This window comes from Mesoplodon bidens (genome assembly GCF_964165515.1).
Source record: "Mesoplodon bidens genome assembly, chromosome: 16".
NCBI classification, from domain to species: Eukaryota; Metazoa; Chordata; class Mammalia; order Artiodactyla; family Ziphiidae; genus Mesoplodon; species Mesoplodon bidens.
Genome location: NC_138173.1, coordinates 77,424,858 through 77,442,448, shown reverse-complemented (window position 1 = coordinate 77,442,448; position 17,591 = coordinate 77,424,858). Strand labels below are relative to the sequence as shown.

General features: G+C 59.3%; 1 protein-coding gene across 10 annotated transcripts in view; it reads left to right on the top strand.

Moving 5' to 3' along the window:
- PLEC (plectin) overlaps positions 1–17,591 on the top strand; it is a 59,654-nt gene that overhangs the window by 9,256 nt on the left and 32,807 nt on the right. For 2 of the 10 annotated variants that reach the window (XM_081258493.1, XM_081258483.1), the window contains exon 1: positions 14,807–15,572. The exons of the other annotated variants lie outside the window; for them this stretch is intronic. In XM_081258493.1, the coding sequence (XP_081114619.1) occupies positions 15,035–15,572 (538 nt within the window). In that variant the 5' untranslated portion in view covers positions 14,807–15,034. Of the gene's footprint in view, positions 1–14,806; positions 15,573–17,591 lie in introns of those variants that run through there. 10 annotated transcript variants of the gene reach the window in all.

The window sequence follows — 17,591 nt, the reverse complement described above, 5'->3', positions numbered from 1 at the left end:
GTGGAGTGGTGCCTCTGCAGCGGGGCGGTGGAAGAACAGGAGCTTAGCTTGGGGGCAAATAAACTGAGATGATCGTTGAGCCGGGCAACATGTGAAGACTCGAGTTGCTGGGGGGACCAGGCTGGGCACTGTGCTTGGGGCCCTCGCGGTCGGGGTGGGGGGGAAGCCTGGGGCAGAGGGGGAGCCTTCCCCAGGGGGTGGTCCAGGCAGCCCAGTGAAAGGGAAGGAGCGATGAACCAGGAGCCGACTGCCCTTAGAGCGCCTGGCGTGGTCATAAGGGATATCGGGACCTTAGGGAGACCTGTTTGGGGGCGTGGTCAGATTGGGGGTGCCAAGGGGTGTGTAGGAAGTGAGAGGGGAGGTGGAGACGGTGAGGGGTCCAGCAGCGTGTGAGAGGGAGGCCGCCATCCAGGACAGGGCAGTGACACGGAGGCCGAGCTGTCAGCAGAATGCAGCCTGGGCAGAACCCTGGCTGGCGGGGGCCTGGGTGGCCCGAGCGCTGTGTGACCCTCTCATTTGCCGAACCGCACGTGCTGGGGGTGGGCGTGACAGCCCCTTGCCACGCAGGGCCCTGTGGTTCAGAAGGGGTAGAGACTTCTACAGGTGTGGGGGAGGGAAGGCGTGGGGGATGGGAAGGCGTGGGGGATGGGAAGGCGTGGGGGAGGGAAGGCGTGGGGGATGGGAAGGCGTGGGGGAGGGAAGGCGTGGGGGATGGGAAGGCGTGGGGGAGGGAACATGTGGGCGATGTTGCCTCCTGGCCTCAGTTTCCCCAGTGAGACCTGAGGGGAGCCGGCAGCGGGGTGGGGCTTGGCGGCAGGATCTGGGCACCTTGGGAACAGATGCAATGAGGCTGGAGAGGGGTGATGCAGGTGGGGGGCCAGGCGCCGCTGCCCGGCATGGGGCCAAGGGCAGTGGCCAGAAGCAGGCCCACACTGGACAGGGAGATGCAGGGCTGGGAGAGCTGGTGCTGTGGCTGCCTGCACAGGCTGTGGGTGATGAGGTCTAGGACCTAAGAGGGGCCATGGGCTGGGTCATCTGGTGGTGGCCCAAGGTGATGGTGGCTGGGTGGAGGGGGAGTCAGGAACCCCTTCTCAGGTGGGCGGGTGCCCACTTGGAAGACTCAGGGCACAGCCTGCAGGGCTTCCTCCCCTCTCCCTTCCTCCCATCCTCCTCTGGGGGAGCTCGGGTCATGGTTTAGCTGCGGAAGGGTCTTCCCAGCTGGGTGGTCAGCCCTTGGCAGGGACCTTTCCTTTCCTGCTGCCCTGAGGTCAGGAAGAGGATGGGGGGCATCTGCTACCCACGCTGGTTCCTGAGGTGGGGGCAGGTCCGGGGTCAGTGCTGCAGGAAAGGAAGGCCCTAGAGGACGTCCGGTGTGGCTGCCTGGAGTCTGGGAGATCTCAGGCAGGCTGGTGGGTCAGGTGGGCTGGGGGCTGCACGGGTGCCCGGTACAGTGGGGTTTGGGAGGCCCTCCATGGCAGGCATGGTTGGGGAGCTGGGGGTACAGGACTGGAGGATGCAGGCGTGAGGCCATTGGCAGCAAGCCAGAAAGAGGCGTCTGCATCAGGTGTCTCTGGCTGGGTGGATGGCTTTTATGATCTTTACTCAGGTCTTTTTTTGTCTTTCAATTGAGTGTGTATTTTGAACTTTTGAAATGTACCTTTCTTCTCCTTTCTTATTAAATGAATGGCTACATGGGAAGCTTATAGAACAGGCACAGGGTTAAGCGCTTCACTGTTCTTATTACCACAGGATCTCATGGATGTTTTCAGAATACAAATAGCCCCCACTTGCCACACTCTGGGTGGCTTAAAACAGTAGAAATGTATTCTCTCACAGTTTAGGAGCCAGAAGTCTAAAATCAAGGTGTCAGCAGGGCCGAGGCTTTAGGGCAGATTCTGCCCTGCCCCTCCCAGCTTCCCGTGGCTGTCGGGTTCCTTGGTTTGCGGCTGCATCACTGCAGAATAGGCCTCCATCTTCAACACGCCTCTCCCCTGCGTCTTCTCTTCTGTCTCTTGTGAGCACACTTCTGATTGCATTTTAGGGCCTTCCTCATAGTCCAGGATGATCTCATCTCAAGGTTCTTCACTAAGTTACAACTACAAAGACCCTGTTTCCAAAAGAGGTAACTTTCCCGGGTTCTAGGGATTTGGAGGTAGACATGTATTTTCAGAGCCACCATTCAGCCCACTGCAGTCTGCCCTCTGGCCTCCTAAAATTCATGTCTGTCACATGCAACGTGCATTTGCCCCAGCCCAGCATCCCCAAAAGTCTTACAGCAGCAACCCTCAGTCCAAACTCTCATCAGCTCAAAAGCCCAGTCTCATCTAAATTCTTTAACTCAGGTATAGGTAAAGTTCTGGGTATGGTCCACCCTGGGGCAAAATTGCTTTCCATTTGTGGACCTGTGAAACTAGAACGCATGTTGTATACTTCCAAAATACAATGGTGGGACAGGCATAGGGTAGACATCCCCTTTCTCAAAGGGAGAAAGAGAAAAGAATAAAGGGGTCCCAAGCAAGTTTGAAATCCAGCAGGGCAAGTTCAGTAGGTTTGAAGGCCTGAGAATACTCCTCTGTGGCTTGATGCTTTGCTCTGTACAGCTTCAGCTCTGCCGGCCTCTGCCTCTGTGCCCATGGCTCCACCCTCTGGGCCCAAGGCTCTGCCCGTGGAGTCATTTTTCCTTCTTCTTGCCGGGCAGCATATGTTTGAAGCTGAGTAGCTCTGTTACCCCATTTCCTGCCTGTAGTATCCCAGAATTCCAACAGCTTTCCTTCCTTTCATCCTATCTCTATCCTCTTGCATCCAAGCTGGCAGTGTTTCTGCTGATAGAACATTCTTATACACCTTGTGGGTCTCCCATGTATGACACAGGGATCCATGCCATCAGGTTAGAGGCTTCTCCACAGAGCTTTCCTGGATGACCCTCTCTATCCCCAGCTTGTGCTGCGAGGTTTGAATGCATCTGTGAGTCAGAGATCACATCTCTTCCGATGAAGATTGTCCAGTTGCATCCTTGTCTTTCTCTCCTAACGGTGAGTCTCCCCACATTAGCATCTTCTGCAATCTGAACAGGCCGTGAGTTTCCCAGTCACCAGTGCTGGTTCTTTTTTTGCTTAACAGTTCCTTCCACAGTTTACGTTTTCCTCCTGCACTTTACCATAAGGAACAGGTTAAAACCAGGTCACACCTTCCACACTTTGCTTTGAAATCTCCTCAGCTAAAGATCCAAGTTCATCACTTATAAGTTCTGCCTTCCACCCAACAGTGGAACACAGTTCAGCCACATTTTTTGCACTGTTTAATCGGGATCACCTTTCCTCCAGCTTCTGGCGATATGTGCCTCATTTCCTTCTAAGTCATCACCAGCAGCATCTTTAACATCCATATTTCTTCCAACAGCCTGTTCAAGGCCATCTAGGCTTTTGCTATCATGCTTCTCAAAATTCTCCAGCCTCTGTCCATTACCCAATTCCAAAACCAGTGCCATGCTTTTAAATATTTGTCACTCCTGGTAAAAATCTCTTCGTTAGTTTCCTGTGTCTGCCGTAACAAATGACCACAAACAGGTGGTCTAAAACAACAGAAGTGTATTCTCTCATACTTCTGGAGGCCAGAAGGCCAAAGTCAAGGTGTTGGCGTGGCCGCAGTTTCTGTGACGGCTGTAGAGGAGACCCTTCCTGCCCCTTCCAGCGCCTGGTGGCTGTCGGTGTTCCTCAGTTTGCGGCTGCGCCGTTCCAGTCTCTGCCCCATCTTCACGTGGCTTCTCCTGTGTATCTCTCTTCTGTCTCTTATAAGGACACTTGTCATTAGATTTAGGTCCCACCCAGATAATCCAGGGTGATCTCATCGCGACATCCTTAACTTAATCACATCTGCAAAGACCGTATTTCCCAATAAGGCCACAGTCACGGGTCCCAGGGATTTAGATGTGAACATATCTTCCAGGGGCTACCGTTCAGTGCTTTCCCCTCAAGCTGCCCTGCAGTGGTTGATTGGTGTTTTGTAAAACCTCCACATCTTTTTGTTTTATGCGTGTTGTTTTATTTTAAAAAAAAATTTTTTTAAATATTTATTTAGGATGCACTGGGTCTTAGTTGCGGCAGGTGGGCTCCTTAGTTGTGGCATGTGGGCTCCTTAGTTGTGGCTCACCGGCTCCTTAGTTGCAGCTTGCCAGCTCTTTGGTTGTAGCTTGAGGGCTTCTTAGTTGCAGCAGGAGGGCTCCTTAGTTGTGGCTCACCGACTCCATAGTTGCGGCTTGCCAGCTCCTTAGTTGTGGCACTCAGGCTCCTTAGTTGTGGTATGTGAACTCTTAGTTGCGGCATGCATGTGGGATCTAGTTCCCTGACCAGGGATTGAACCCTAGCCCCCTGCATTGGGAGCATGGAGTCTTAACCACTGTACCACCAGGGAAGTCCCTATGCTTGTTTTAAAAAAATGTGCACAGTATTTTATAGTATAATTTAATTAATTTATAACTTTATAATCTAATATTATGAAGTATTTTAGGCACGTGTAACTTCTTTTTACTTAATGTTAAAACAAATACATCTTTCTATGACATTAATTTATAATATAATATTCTTTTATATGGTAATCATATCCTATTTAATCTCTTCCCATGGAACATTAGGTTTAGTTTTGTTTAGTTTTGTGGGGTTTTTTGGTATTGTAAACTGCTACATAGAAGAACTTTGTGGCTGGATCACTGTGTGTCTATGGCTATTGTTAGAAATAGAATTTCTGGGTCAAGTAGTATGCAAAATTTAAGCTCTAGCTACACCAGGGTGCCGTGTTTTCACCTATCAGATTGGTAAAAATCCAGAAACCCAGAATTTCTGGATTGCATTAGTGAACCAGTGGAAACCAGGCCAATGAAAATGTCTATCAGGCCTAATAAGAACACAGTGTGTGTGTGAGAGCCAAGGATGGCAGCCAGTGCCCTGAGGGAGGGCGGATGCAGGGGTGCAGCGGGAGACCTCCCAGGTGTGGGGTCAGATGGTGCAGGCGAGGTGTCACTTTTTTTTAAAATTAATTAATTTATTTATTCATTTATTTATTTTTGGCTGCGTTGGGTCTTTGTTGTTGTGATCGGGCTTTCTCTAGTTGGGGCCACTCTTTGTTGCTGTGCAAGGGCTTCTCATTGCAGTGGCTTCTCTTGTCGCGGAGCACGGGCTCTAGACACGGGCTTCAGTAGTTCTGACACACGGGCATAGTTGCTCTGCGGCATGTGGGATCTTCCCGGATCAAGGCTCAAACCCGTGCTCCCTGCACGGGCAGGCGGATTCTTAACCACTGTGCCACCAGGGAAGTCCCGAGGTGTCACTTTTTGTGTTAAAAGGGGGAAAACCAAAAATCATGTTTGTATTTACGTGACTTTCCACATAAAGAAATTTCGAGGGATAAAGAGGAAGCCGATCCTGAAAGTGATTTCCACACTGTGTGTGGGGTGGAGAGGGGCCAGTCTCTGGGGAGACTTTTCCCTGTGTGGCCCATGTTTGCGTCCAGGGAATAGTTCCTATTCAAACACAATATTTTTAAAAAGTTCCTAAGGTGTTTGCTAGGTATTACAGCAGCGCCCGAAAGGGCTCGCTCCCTACACCTGCCCAGCACCCAGTGACAGGGTTTCAAACAGACAACGGAATCTCGCCGATCTGATATAAAATCATGTGAGTGTCTGAAGGAGGCAATTATTAAGAGTCGGTGCGGCAGGACTTCCCTGGTGGCGCAGTGGTTAAGAATCCACCTGCCAACGCAGGGAGCACAGGTTCAAGCCCTGGTCCGCGAAGATCCCACATGCCACGGAGCAACTAAGCCCACGCGCCACAACTACTGAAGCCCGCACGCCACAACTACTGAACCCGTGCGCCTAGAGCCCGTGCTCCGCAACAAGAGAAGCCACCGCAATGAGAAGCCCGTGCACCGCAACCAAGAGTAGCCCCCGCTTGCCGCAACTAGAGAAAGCCTGCGCACAGCAACGAAGACCCAATGCAGCCAAAAATTAATTAATTAATTAATTAATTTTAAAAAAAAGAAAGAGTCGGCGCAGGGCTGGCAGGGCTGGCGGGGCCACCGGTGGGGTGTGGGGGTGGGTCAGAAGCGCAGTTCTAGCTCGGGGCACAGTGGTCCTGCGAGGTCGGACCTCTGCATTGGGCATGTGAGTCTCTCCATGGGTCTGGTTCTTGCTTTGTGCTTGTGGGGCTTTCTGAAGTTAAGTTCTGACTGATTTTTATTTAGCTTGTTCCAGAGTAGTTTCTATCCTGCACTGCGAATGAAGGTTTTTCCCACCCTCTTTTTCCAGCTCATTATTATTGGCCTGTAAGAAATCTCTTGGGTCTTTAGAAGGGCGCCGAAAGCCGGCCACTCTAGTGAGCGCCTTTGTTGGCTCTGGTAGGTGGTCAGAGGCACTGGTTTAGGTGCCGAGGAGGTGCGGACTCTGAACGCTTGTCAGTGCTCGCATCCGGAGCCTAGGTTCTTTCCCCTCACATGCCCTGGGTCAGCCTCGCCCGCAGCTGAGCCCGGAGGCTTGCCCTGGCCGCCTGTGGGCGTGGCTTTGGGGGTGTCCCGGCCACCATGCTGAGCCTACAGCCCTGCTGCTCCTGCTCCCAGTAAGTCCTACCGGCGAGGCCCCTGGGGCGGTGCGGTGGCCGCTCAGATTTGGAGGGACGTCTGTTCTCATGTTAACAGTATACAGCCAGCCCTCCCCATCCACGGTTCTGCAACTGGGGATTTAAGTAATAGATCAAAAGTACTATTGGGGTGGGACTTCCGTGCTGGTCCAGCGGTTAAGATTCTGTGCTCCCAATGTAGGGGGCCAGGGTTCGATCCCTGGTCAGGGAACTAGATTCCACGTGCTGCAACTAAGACCCGGTGCAGCCAAGTAAATAAATAAATAAATGTTTTTAAAAAACAGAAGTACTATGGGGGGGGATTCCAGAAAGTTCCAAAAAGCGAAAGTTGAATTTGCTGTGGGTGCTCAAAGACAGCTATTTACATTTACACTGTATTTTTTTAAATAAATTTATTTATTTATTTTTGGCTGCGTTGTGTCTTTGTTGCTGCGCGGGCTTTCTCTAGTTGCGGTGAGAGGGCGCTATTCTTCGTTGTGGTGCACAGGTTTCTCATTGCGGTGGCTTCTCGTTGCGGAGCACGGGCTCTAGGTGCGTGGGCTTCAGTAGTTGTGGCATGCAGGCTCAGTAGTTGTGGTGCATGGGCTTAGTTGCTCCGTGGCATGTGGGATCTCCCCGGACCAGGACTTGAACCCGTGTCCCCTGCATTGGCAGGTGGATTCACTGCACCACCAGGGAAGTCCCTGCACTGTGTTTACAACTATTTACATAGCATTTGCACTGTATTAGGTTATACGCAAATACTACTCCAGTTTTTTTTTTTTGCGATACGCGGGCCTCACACTGTTGTGGCCTCTCCCGTTGCGGAGCACAGGCTCCGGACGCGCAGGCTCAGCGGCCATGGTTTATGGGCCCAGCCACTCCACGGCATGTGGGATCTTCCCGGACCGGGGCACGAACCCGTGTCCCCTGCATCGGCAGGCAGACTTTCAACCACTGCGCCACCAGGGAAGCCCTACTCCAGTTTTTATAAGGGACTTGAGCATCCGAGGATTTTGGTGTTGGCTGGGGTCCTGGAATCAATCCCCCTCAGATACTGAGGGTGCCTGGACCTCCTTTCCCAGTTTACTGGGTCACTTTGTAAAAATCAGAAATATTGGTGAGTTTTTATCAAATGAGTTATCAGCAGTTTTGAGATCAATATACAGGTTTCCTCCTTCAATCTATTAATGAAGTAAACCTCTATTAATAGCGTTCCTGGGAAGTACCTCATCCTTGAACTGCAAGCATCCACTGCTTGGTTTCCCTGCGTGGACGCCTCTGACCAGGCCTGGGGTGCAGGGGTGCTGAGACAGGCATCCCTGTGTGAGAGCACTGTCCCCACTGTCCCTGCTGGAGGAAACCGCAGAGGGGTCTGTGCAGCAGGACGACACAGGACAGGACAGGATCGGGAGCCTCTCTGTAGCCCTGAGATGGAGCAGGTGTGGCAGCGGGGCTGTGGCCGCTGAGTGCCTGGAGGTGGAAGGCAGCGAGGAGGCCAGGGCTGTCTCCAAGGGGAGGGGGGTGGCGGTGGAGACAGTGGGAAGAGGACAGGTTTGAGAGATATGTGGGGGGGCAGAATGATGGGACCTCCTGATGGATGGAACATGGGGGTGGGACCCAGCATCCCTGCCCGAGGTCTCTGGCGGACACCTGGTAACGGTGCGGTTTTTGAACTGGGCTACAGGGAGAGAGAGCTGGATGGGGCCCAAATGGGGACCCTCTATGCCTCCTGGGCCATCACCAGGACCCCTGGGGCCCTGGCGGCACCCACCGCAGTGCTGTGGACCTGGCCTTGCGGGGTGGAGCCGCACAGGGTGGCTGGTCTAGCTGAGCTCCCGCCTTCATCACCCAGTGGCTGCCCACGTGGAGGAGCGTTCTCCTCCTGCCCAGCCTGGTAGCTTCCCCAGGTCAGGGCCAATGCCAGGTGATGGCTGTGGGGTGAGGCCTGGTGGTGCAAGTGAGATGGCCCCCTGTTCCCACTGCAGGGAACAGGCACAGTCTGTAGCAGGGTCTCACTGGGTGATTATGGGGGACCCTGTGTGGAAGGTGTCTGCCGGCAGGGCCGACAGCTGTCACATGTCACCCCTGCACAGGATCACCTGCCCACCGGTCACTAGTGAGCCCCGGTAGGGCAGGCTGCCCAGGGCTGGGCACAGGCGTGAAGCTGGGGAGCCCTGGTGAGGAACGCGGACTGGAAGGCAGACCAGGCCTTGGGAGCAGTGGGGTGGTCTGAATGGCAGGGGGTGTGGCCTGGGGCCACACCTGCCAGGGTCTCAGGAGGCTTGTGAGGAGGGGATGCTTTGTCCCAGATAGAGGGGCTGGGAAGGAGGGGGCCTGGCTGTGGCGTAGGGCCTCAGCTTGGGTTGCAGGAACCGCAGGGGTGTAAGCTGCCTCCTGGAATTTGCAGTAAAGCTTCAAGAGCGTTTGGCCTTGCGCATGATGCGAGTCCCTGGTGCAGGCAACCTGACAGGACCCCGGCTGGGCGTGGGGAAGCCGTGCCGGGTCAGACAGCCTGCTTTCTTGAGGACCCTGGGACTAGATCTCCTGGGCAGCGAGACCGTGAAAGCTGAGGACTGTCGGGAGGGCCAGGGCCATTGCATCTCACCCACCAGAGCCACGCTTCCCCCATCTCTTGCCCCCAGGCCCTTGCCCGCCGCAGTCCAAGGGGCCTCCCTGGCCCAGGGTAACCCCGCCTACAGCTCTGTGTCCAGGCGCCCTCCACGCAGACGTTCTTTGGGGTTGGCCAGACGCCTCTTCTCTTGACCTGGGGCCTTCGTCTGTGCGTCCGCCTCCTTTGCTGGCTCGCTGCAGCCTATCTTTCCACGGCCCCACCTTCGCTGCCCCTTCCTCTGGGAAGAAACCAAGGAATGGGCTCAGTGTGTCCCGTGGACTCTATCCAGGGGCCGTGGCCACAGCCCGCTTCCCAGGCCACACCACGTGGCTGCCGTTTGGGGCGGACTGGGCAGGGGCAGGCCGCAGGCCTCTGCACTGGGCCTTCTGGCTGCCACCCCTTCTCTGCGAGCCCTTGTTTGCAAGTGGCTGTAGGTGACTGCAGTGGCCACTCTCGGGTGGGCAGCGTGACTTGAGGGGGCAGTTAAGGGCCTGGGACATGCCTTCTCTGTCCCCATGGTTCTGAACAGTTAGGAAAAGCCACCTAATTGCGCCTGATCCTTGTGTTACCCCATTACTTGCTTTCTGCCCTCATCTTTTCAGTAGCTTAAAATTATAATCTTATAAAATTCAATTGTACGCAGTTTTTTTGTTTTTTTGGCCATGCCGTGTGGCTTGTAGGATCTTGGTTCCCCAACCAGGGATTGAACCCTGGCCCACAGCAGTGAAAGCGCTGAGTCCTAATCACTGGACTGCCAGGGAACTCTCAATTACATGCAGTTTTAAAACTAGAACCAGCACTAATTTTGTGTGTGGGTGAGTTTTCCTACAGTTTTTAGTTCTGTTTAAGTATCTATCAGTTTCATTTGAGATTTAGTTAGGAAGTACTCTTCAGTTACAGTTTGGATTTAGGTTCATCTAGACGTGGCTAATAAAAAAGTAATAGGAATTTAGGTGTAAGGAATCACAAAATCCTCTATTAATTTCTCATATTCCTGTTTACCCCAGGTCTGCTGCTGTTTTTTCCTGAGACCTGCCTGTGCCCCGGACTGGCTGAGTCCTGAGGGGGCAGGGATGGGGTGGTGGGGGACCCTAGAACGTCAGGCCTTGAGCCAGTCCAGGGCCACACCCGCTTCTTCTCTCATCAGCCGGTACCTGCGGGCACCGCCGGCTTCGCAGCTCTGCCATCATCACGCGCTCCCCTCAGTCCTGACCCGACGCACGGTGGGCCTGCCCGCAGGAAGAGTGGTCGCCTAAAGGCAGTGGCCTGGCTGGGCAAGGTGTGGGCCCCAAGGGGCCAGGAGGGGCCTTGGGGTGAGGATGGAGGAAGAATCTGGATGTGGGCCTGGCAGGAGACTGAGGCTGTGTCTGTCCCCCACAGCCCAGCACAGAGGACCAGGGTGGGGCAGGAGGGCCCAATCCTGCGGCTTACGTTGAAGCCGCACGCGCGTGTGTGCCCACGCCCGAGGTGTGGGCAAGGCTTGCGCGTTTGTTTACAGCTTCCTGCGGCACCGTGAGGGGGGCAGAGCTGACCCCACCCCTGCGGTGCTAGCGCTGTCATTCTCCCCAGGGGGCAGGCAGTGCCAGTCAGTGTCCAGGAGGCTGATCCTGTCAGCAATAGGGTGGTGGTGCAAGGAGACTGCTGAGCCGGACAGTTGGTGGCAGGTGGACAGACTGGAAGGTGGAGCCACCAGGACCTGTGGGGCTGACCCATAGGGGTGAGGACCCTAGGATGTTGGCCTGAGCTGCTGGGTGGTAGATGGTGGTACATCCGCAGAGCCGGGAAGACAGGAACTTCCCAAGACAAGCTTTGTGGGTCTTTGCTGAGTTGGAGAGGCAGAGGCTAAATGTGTCACCTTGGGAGTCAGAGTGTCACAGGACCGGGTGAGGTGACCCAGAGGCGCATGTGGGTGGAGGAGGGCCCCCAGCTGAGGGGAGAAGGCAGAGGGCATGGAAGGGGGTGGGAGTGAATGGTGGTGATGAAGGAGCCTCCAGCCTCTGCCCCGGTAGCATCTACCTTCTCTCCTCACCCAGGGTGCTGGCTGGGGAGGTCGCCAGGAGGTCCAGACCGGTGGGTGTCTCCTGCAGGGAGTGAGTGGCCATGACTTCGAGGCCAGGAAAGCCACGTGCAGGAGCGGCTAGGAGGGCACTCTGAGGGTGGCCAGCAGCGGAGGACCGGGGACTGGGGGTGGCGTGGGCCGTCCAAGCACGCCTGGATCCAGCCTGATGGCCTGGCAGTCCGGCTGGAGTTACCTGGGTCAGGTGACCGGGAGCATGGGTCTGGAAGGGTGGGGGCGGTGTAGACGGGAGCAAGCTCCGGCTGGCCTTGCACTGCGCATTGATTAGTTGAGGCTCCGCCCCGGCTGGCAAGCCCCGCCCCGCGCCTCCCGGCTCCTCCCCCAGGCTGCGGCTCTGGCCTGGGCAGTGCAGTGCGGGGCTGGACTCTGCGTGGCGGCCCGCGCCGCCCTCAGCCCCGGCGGAGACATGGACCCCTCGAGAGCCATCCAGCATGAGATCAGCTCCCTCAAAGGTGCGGGCCGGGAATGGGGACCGAGCCGGGGGGTGGGGAGTGTGGACCAGGCAGTGACCTCTGGCTGGGTGCAGCCCCCACAGGGCAGCGGTCGGGGTCTGCCGCCTTGGGGGCAGCTTTGTGGGTGGGGAGCCGGAGCCGCAGGAGACCCCATGTCCGTGTCCTGCCGGGCCTCCACCTGGTGCGAGGCCCGCCTGGAGCTGGCGGGGGTGACTCCAGCCGCAGCCCCGCAGCCCTGCAGCCCTGCAACCTTGCAGCGAGTGTCGGGGGGCGGGGCGGGCTACTGCGGCGGCGGGGGCGGGGCGGAGGTGGGAGCCGGCCTCCGCCACCTCTCGGATCCGCACTTTCTCTCCTCCCGAACTCTGCCGAATCCCCGCCCCGCTTGTCGGCCTGCCCCCCAGCGTCGAAGGGGACAGGAGGGCCTCGGGGAGCGATCACTGGAGGGGGAGGCGCCAGGCGGGCTGGCCCCGGGCAAGTCCACACTGCGGTTCTTTGTTCCGGAATAAGGGGGGGGTTGCTGGGGGCTGCCCAAGGACCCCGACTGGTTGCCCTGGAGATCCGGAGGGGCCTGGAGTGGGGTGGAGGGGGCCGCCCTGTCTGTCTGCCCCGGTCCTTCCTGTGCTGAATCAGCAACTGCGGCTGCGGTTCCCGCAGCGTGGGGGCAGGGCAGAAAGGGGTGTTCTCCCAGCCCTGGGACCTGGGGGGCGCGAGGGTGGGGGGATGGGGTAGAGGGAGGCGTGCCGAGGCCGGCACCGCGGGCCAGACCGGGGACGTCTCGTTCCAGGCTCCTGCCTGCTCCTCCCCTCAACCCCCGAGGGCGGGGCTGGTGGGAGGGAGGGGGATTCCCCTTCGTGCCCCGCCCCCTCCTTTCTTCAGCGTCCCAAACTGTTGCCCTCTCCTTGCGGGGATGGCGTGGGTTGTGACGGGGCTGAGGGGCTCGGCCAAAGACCCGTGCAAGTCTGTGTGGGAGGAGGAGAGACCTTAGGTCTGGGGGCCTTGGGTGTGGCTTGGAATCATTTTGGGAGGGGGGCATGCTGTGGGGTCGGTTTGGTACGAGGCTTGGGGGTTGGGGAATTAGGTCGATTAGGTCGGGGAATCAAACCAGGGAAATGTGCGGTGGACGTATGGGGTGGTTAGGAGGGAGAGGAGGTCAGAGTGGGGCTGTGGGTTGGGCAGGGGAGTGCGCGGGAGATGGGGTGGGGCAGGGGGAGCGCAGGAGGTCCGGGGGAGGGCTGAGGGTCAGGCCAGGAGTGGGTCTTCCGTGGGCACAGGGCCGGGCCGGGCCACTGGCCTGAGTGCTGGCCTGAAACCACAGCTGGTGTTGGTTCCCGAAGCCACAGCCCTGGTGCCCGGCAGGGTCCGCAGGCGCCAATAGGCTGAGGGGGCGTGGCTGTTGCCCACTCCAGCGCCTGCTGGGCGTCCTCCCCGAGCCGGCGCCCTGCCCTCCCCGGCCGGTGTCCCGCGGGGCTGGCCCCCTTCCCGCCGGCGGAGGGAGAGCGGCGCCGCAGAGCTGGCGGGCCGGGCTGGGAACAGTTGGCTGTGCCTGCAGTTTCCTCTGCCGCGCGCGCGCGTGTGTGTGTGTGTGTGTGTGTGTGTGTGTGTGTGTGTGTGTGTGTGTGTGTGTGTGTGTGTGTGTGTGTGTGTGTGTGTGTGTGTGTGTGTGTGTGTGTGTGTGTGTGTGTGTGTGTGTGTGTGTGTGTGTGTGTGTGTGTGTGTGTGTGTGTGTGTGTGTGTGTGTGTGTGTGTGTGTGTCCCCGGCTCTGCGCTGCCATGGCAACGGCCTCATAAACCCGCCCCACGCGCCGCCTGTTGGCTGCCTGCCCGCCCGAGCCTCCCACCTCGGGATCCCCCCCCCTTCCGCCCTATTTATAAACACTACCCGAGTTAGCAGTGCTGGGAATGGGTGTGTCCGCTTGGGGGAGGGGAGAAAGCCTGGGTCCAGGTGTGAGTGGTGTAGCGCCCAGTGGGAGAGCGGGGCATTGGGTGGAATGGGGAGGCGCGGGATGTCCGTGGCTGGAGCCTCAGCTCTGAGGGCCTAGGGGTGACCGCTGGGCGTGGCCGGGCCAAGCTGCAGGGTGTTCGCGTGGAGCACACAGCCCCTTCCTGCCCCCCGCTGCTGGTCCCCCTTTCACTGGGGCCCCCGACCCTCTTCTAGCCTGGTGCTACTCTCCCCCTCATCTGTCCAGCTGGCTCAAAGGAGGCACTCAGGCTGCCCAGGGTGGGGTGTCTCCTGGCGGCAGGGGCTCTGGGCCGCGGGTGGCTTTGGGTCCTGTGGCAGCTGAGAGCTTCTGGCCTCCAACAGCTGGCCTGGGGCCGTGGTGGATGGAGGCCACTCAGAGCCCCTACCCTGTGCACTGCGCACAGTGCTTGGACTCTCAGCCGACTCCCTGTTCCTGGCCCGCCCTTGATCTGGCCTGGCATGGCGAGTGTTAAAGAGGGTGGCCGCTGTCTGGGTCTGACATTTGGAGCTGGGGGCTCTGTCCCTTTGCCTGCTTGATGGACAGCAGCCAGTGGTGCCTGCAGCCTGTCCATGTGCAGCAGCAGCTGCCCCTGCCATTCCCCTCAGACCTCTGCCCCCCCAAGACCGCAGCTCTTCCCTCAGCCCTTGAGTCAGTCCCCCCAAGACCTCAGCTCTCCTCCCTTAGACCTAGAGGACGCCCTGCCCAGACGGCCCAGCCCTCATCTTCAGGCCCTTGTGAATCCCTGAGGCTCTGAGACCACAACCCTGAGTTGGGTCCTGGGCCTGAGGACCCTCCTGCCCTCTCGGCTCCCGCTTCCCTTCTGCCAGCCTTTTAGATTCTGGGTCCACAGCCACTCCCGTCCACCCTCCCCCTAATCTTAGGAACCCTGAAGGAAGTGTTTAGAAACTGATGTAATTTCTGACGTGGAGCCGCGGGCCTGGGAGGGGAGGGGGCCTGCCTTGGGGATGGCCGCTGCTGCGAGGTGCCCCCCACTCGCGAGGGGCCCTGTTAGCTGAGGGTGGGAGGGGCCGCCCTTGCTGCTGAGTCAGAGGGGGCCGGCCTGGGCGTCCTGAAGGGCGGGCAGGCGGGAGGCTCGCGCAAGCGGTGGGCAGGCCGCAGTGCCGGCAGGAATCGCACGGAGCCAGAGAGCCAGGCGCCGCGAGCCACAAGCCCGGAGCCCGCGCCCTCGAGCTCAGCGCCACGGCCTGCCTGCCCCTCGGGCCCCGGTTGCACCTTGTGCCGAGGGCGTCTCCTGGACCTCCTCCCTGTGCCCCGCCCGCCGCCCTCGACTCGCCAGCGCCCTCGGCTCACCGGCTCCGGCAGCCATGGTGGCCGGCATGCTCATGCCGCTGGACCAGCTGCGGACCATTTACGAGGTGCTCTTCCGCGAGGGTGTGATGGTGGCCAAGAAGGACCGGCGGCCCCGCAGCCTGCATCCCCACGTGCCCGGTGTCACCAACCTGCAGGTCACGCGCGCTATGGCCTCCCTGCGGGCGCGGGGCCTGGTGCGGGAGACCTTCGCCTGGCGCCACTTTTACTGGTACCTCACCAACGAGGGCATTGCCCACCTGCGCCAGTACCTGCACCTGCCGCCGGAGATCGTGCCCGCCTCTTTGCAGCGGGTGCGCCGCCCTGTCGCCATGGTGATGCCTGCCCGCCGCACCCCCCACGTGCAGGCCGTGCAGGGTCCCCTGGGCTGCCCGCCCAAGCGGGGGCCGTTGCCAGCCGAGGACCCTACCCGTGAGGAGCGGTGGGTCTACCGTCGGAAGGAGCCTGAGGAGGGGGCACCTGAGCCCCCTGTGGTGCCCGCCGCCACCCCAGGGACCCTGGCGAGGCCTGGCCCGGAGCCTGCCCCAGCCGCAGGTAGCTGTGTCCTGGCCCCAGGGTGGGGGATGGGAGGGGGTGCTGGGGCCTGGGCCTGGTGGGCTGGGGTGGGCAGCCAGTGTGCAAAAGCTTTGCTCCCGCCAGCAGGTGGCGCTGTTTCTGCCTGCGCGCTCTGGTCAGTGGACCCACAGAACTCCTCCTGGCTTGAGGACCTTGGGGTGGGTAGGCCAAGGAGGGGCCGGTGGGTTACTGCCAGCCCATCCCCAGGCACACCCCGGAGCTAGGGGTGGGGCTTGTGGTTCTTGGACTGGCAGGACCAGCTGTTAACACAGCCCTGGCCGGCACCCTCGGCCCTCTCCCCAGCGTTGCCCTTGTCCTGTGCCCTGCTCGCCCCCACCCCACCCCCGCGACTTGTCCACCCTGAGGCCCTGAGGTGGGGGCGAGCAGAGGAGGTGCTGGGATGGGACAGCGGTGTAGCTTCTCTCCAACAGTGTGGGTGCCTACCTGACCTTTCTGAGCCTTGAGTTTGTCCAGTTGGGGTGACAGCTGCCCCCATGGTTGTGTGGCACAGATGTGATACTGTGACTGGCTGCTTGGTCGGCTTGGGGCTGGTGATGGCCTAGCGGGCAGCCCTGGGTTGGGGCGAGAAGAGCAGACCCTAGGTAGGAACATCTGCCGCTGGGCCTGAGGCCGAGGCATGGCGGGTGCAGGGCCCAGCCTGGGGTCCAGGCAGATCCTTCCCAGCTGGAGCCAGGTCTCAGAGGATGGAACAGGTCCTCTTGTCCCAGAGGTGGCCTCAAGCCCTTGCTGTGTCCCTGCTCTGTGGCATCCCTCTGTCCCTAAGCACCTGTGCTGCAGGACCCAGGTGGGCAGAGGGTCCCGTGCAGCTCGAGGCTTACACATGCGCTTCTGGAACCCGTTGGCCTTGGCGTTGAGGTGGGGCAGCCCGCACCTGCTTCCGTCTGTGTGTCTCACTACCTGGGGAGGAATTTGGTTTCTGCGTGGGGGGCGGGGGGCCTGGGGCGAGGCTAGCAGGGTGGGTAGGAGTTTGCCAGGTAAATGAACGTGGTCTGGGGACCCAGGTGCAGGCCCAGGTGCTGAGCGGAAGCGCCGGCCCTGGCCTGGTCCGGGTTTGACCCGCGAACTCGGGCCTAGGTGTGGGAGCCCATCTGGGAGGATCAGTGAGGCTGTGGGCAGAGGGGCAGCCTCGGGCTCACCACACGGCCTCTCCAGCTCCTGTCAACGGGGCGACAGTGACACCCACAAAGAGTCAGTAGTGCTTCGCTGGGCGCTTGGTCAGCTGCGACCAAGCACCCGGTGGCCGGCTCTCGGCCTGGGCCTTCTCGCCCAACCTTCGCCTCGCTGCTGCCCCTACCCTGCGCAGTGGCTGGTGGACAAGCCTCCTCCCCCTTCTTGGGTCAGGGGTGTGGTGAGTGCAAGCCTCTCCCTCCCCTTCACTCCTTCCTTCCTTGTCTGTGGCCTCGGTGGGCTGGGCAGGGTGGCTGGGCGGGCAGTTGGCCGTGGGCCAGGAGGGGGGACTGGGTGTGGCTGCAGTGGGCAGAGCGGGGGGTGGGGGGTGGGGGGACCCCCCAGCCCTGACGGAGGTGACTCAGTCTTCCCTTCCCAGCCGCAGTCGCCGGTGGCAGCTCAGAGTTTCCAACAGGAAATGAACTCCAGCTCCAGGATGAGTCAGGGCCGGCGGGTGTGGGCTTCCCTTCCCCTTGGTCCCTCAGGCCTAGCACAGGATCTGAGTGCCACTCTGGGTACAGGACGACGCCTAGGGCGCCTTGGGTGCTGGATGTGGCACAGGGCTACATCCCGGTTTGCAGGGGTCGTGATGCTCCACACTCCGGCTAGGAAGGTTCTGATGACATTTAGAACCATCGACTTCCCAGAGTTTTAAAAATGATCAAGTGATGAGCCACACAGCCGCCTTCTTCCTCACAGCCTCGCCCTCCAGTCAGCTTGCAGAAGGACCAGGTCAACAGCCCATGGGGCCAGCCGCCCTGCTCACCAGAGTGGCCTCGGTCAGGTGGGCTGCCTGTGCACGTCCAGCCC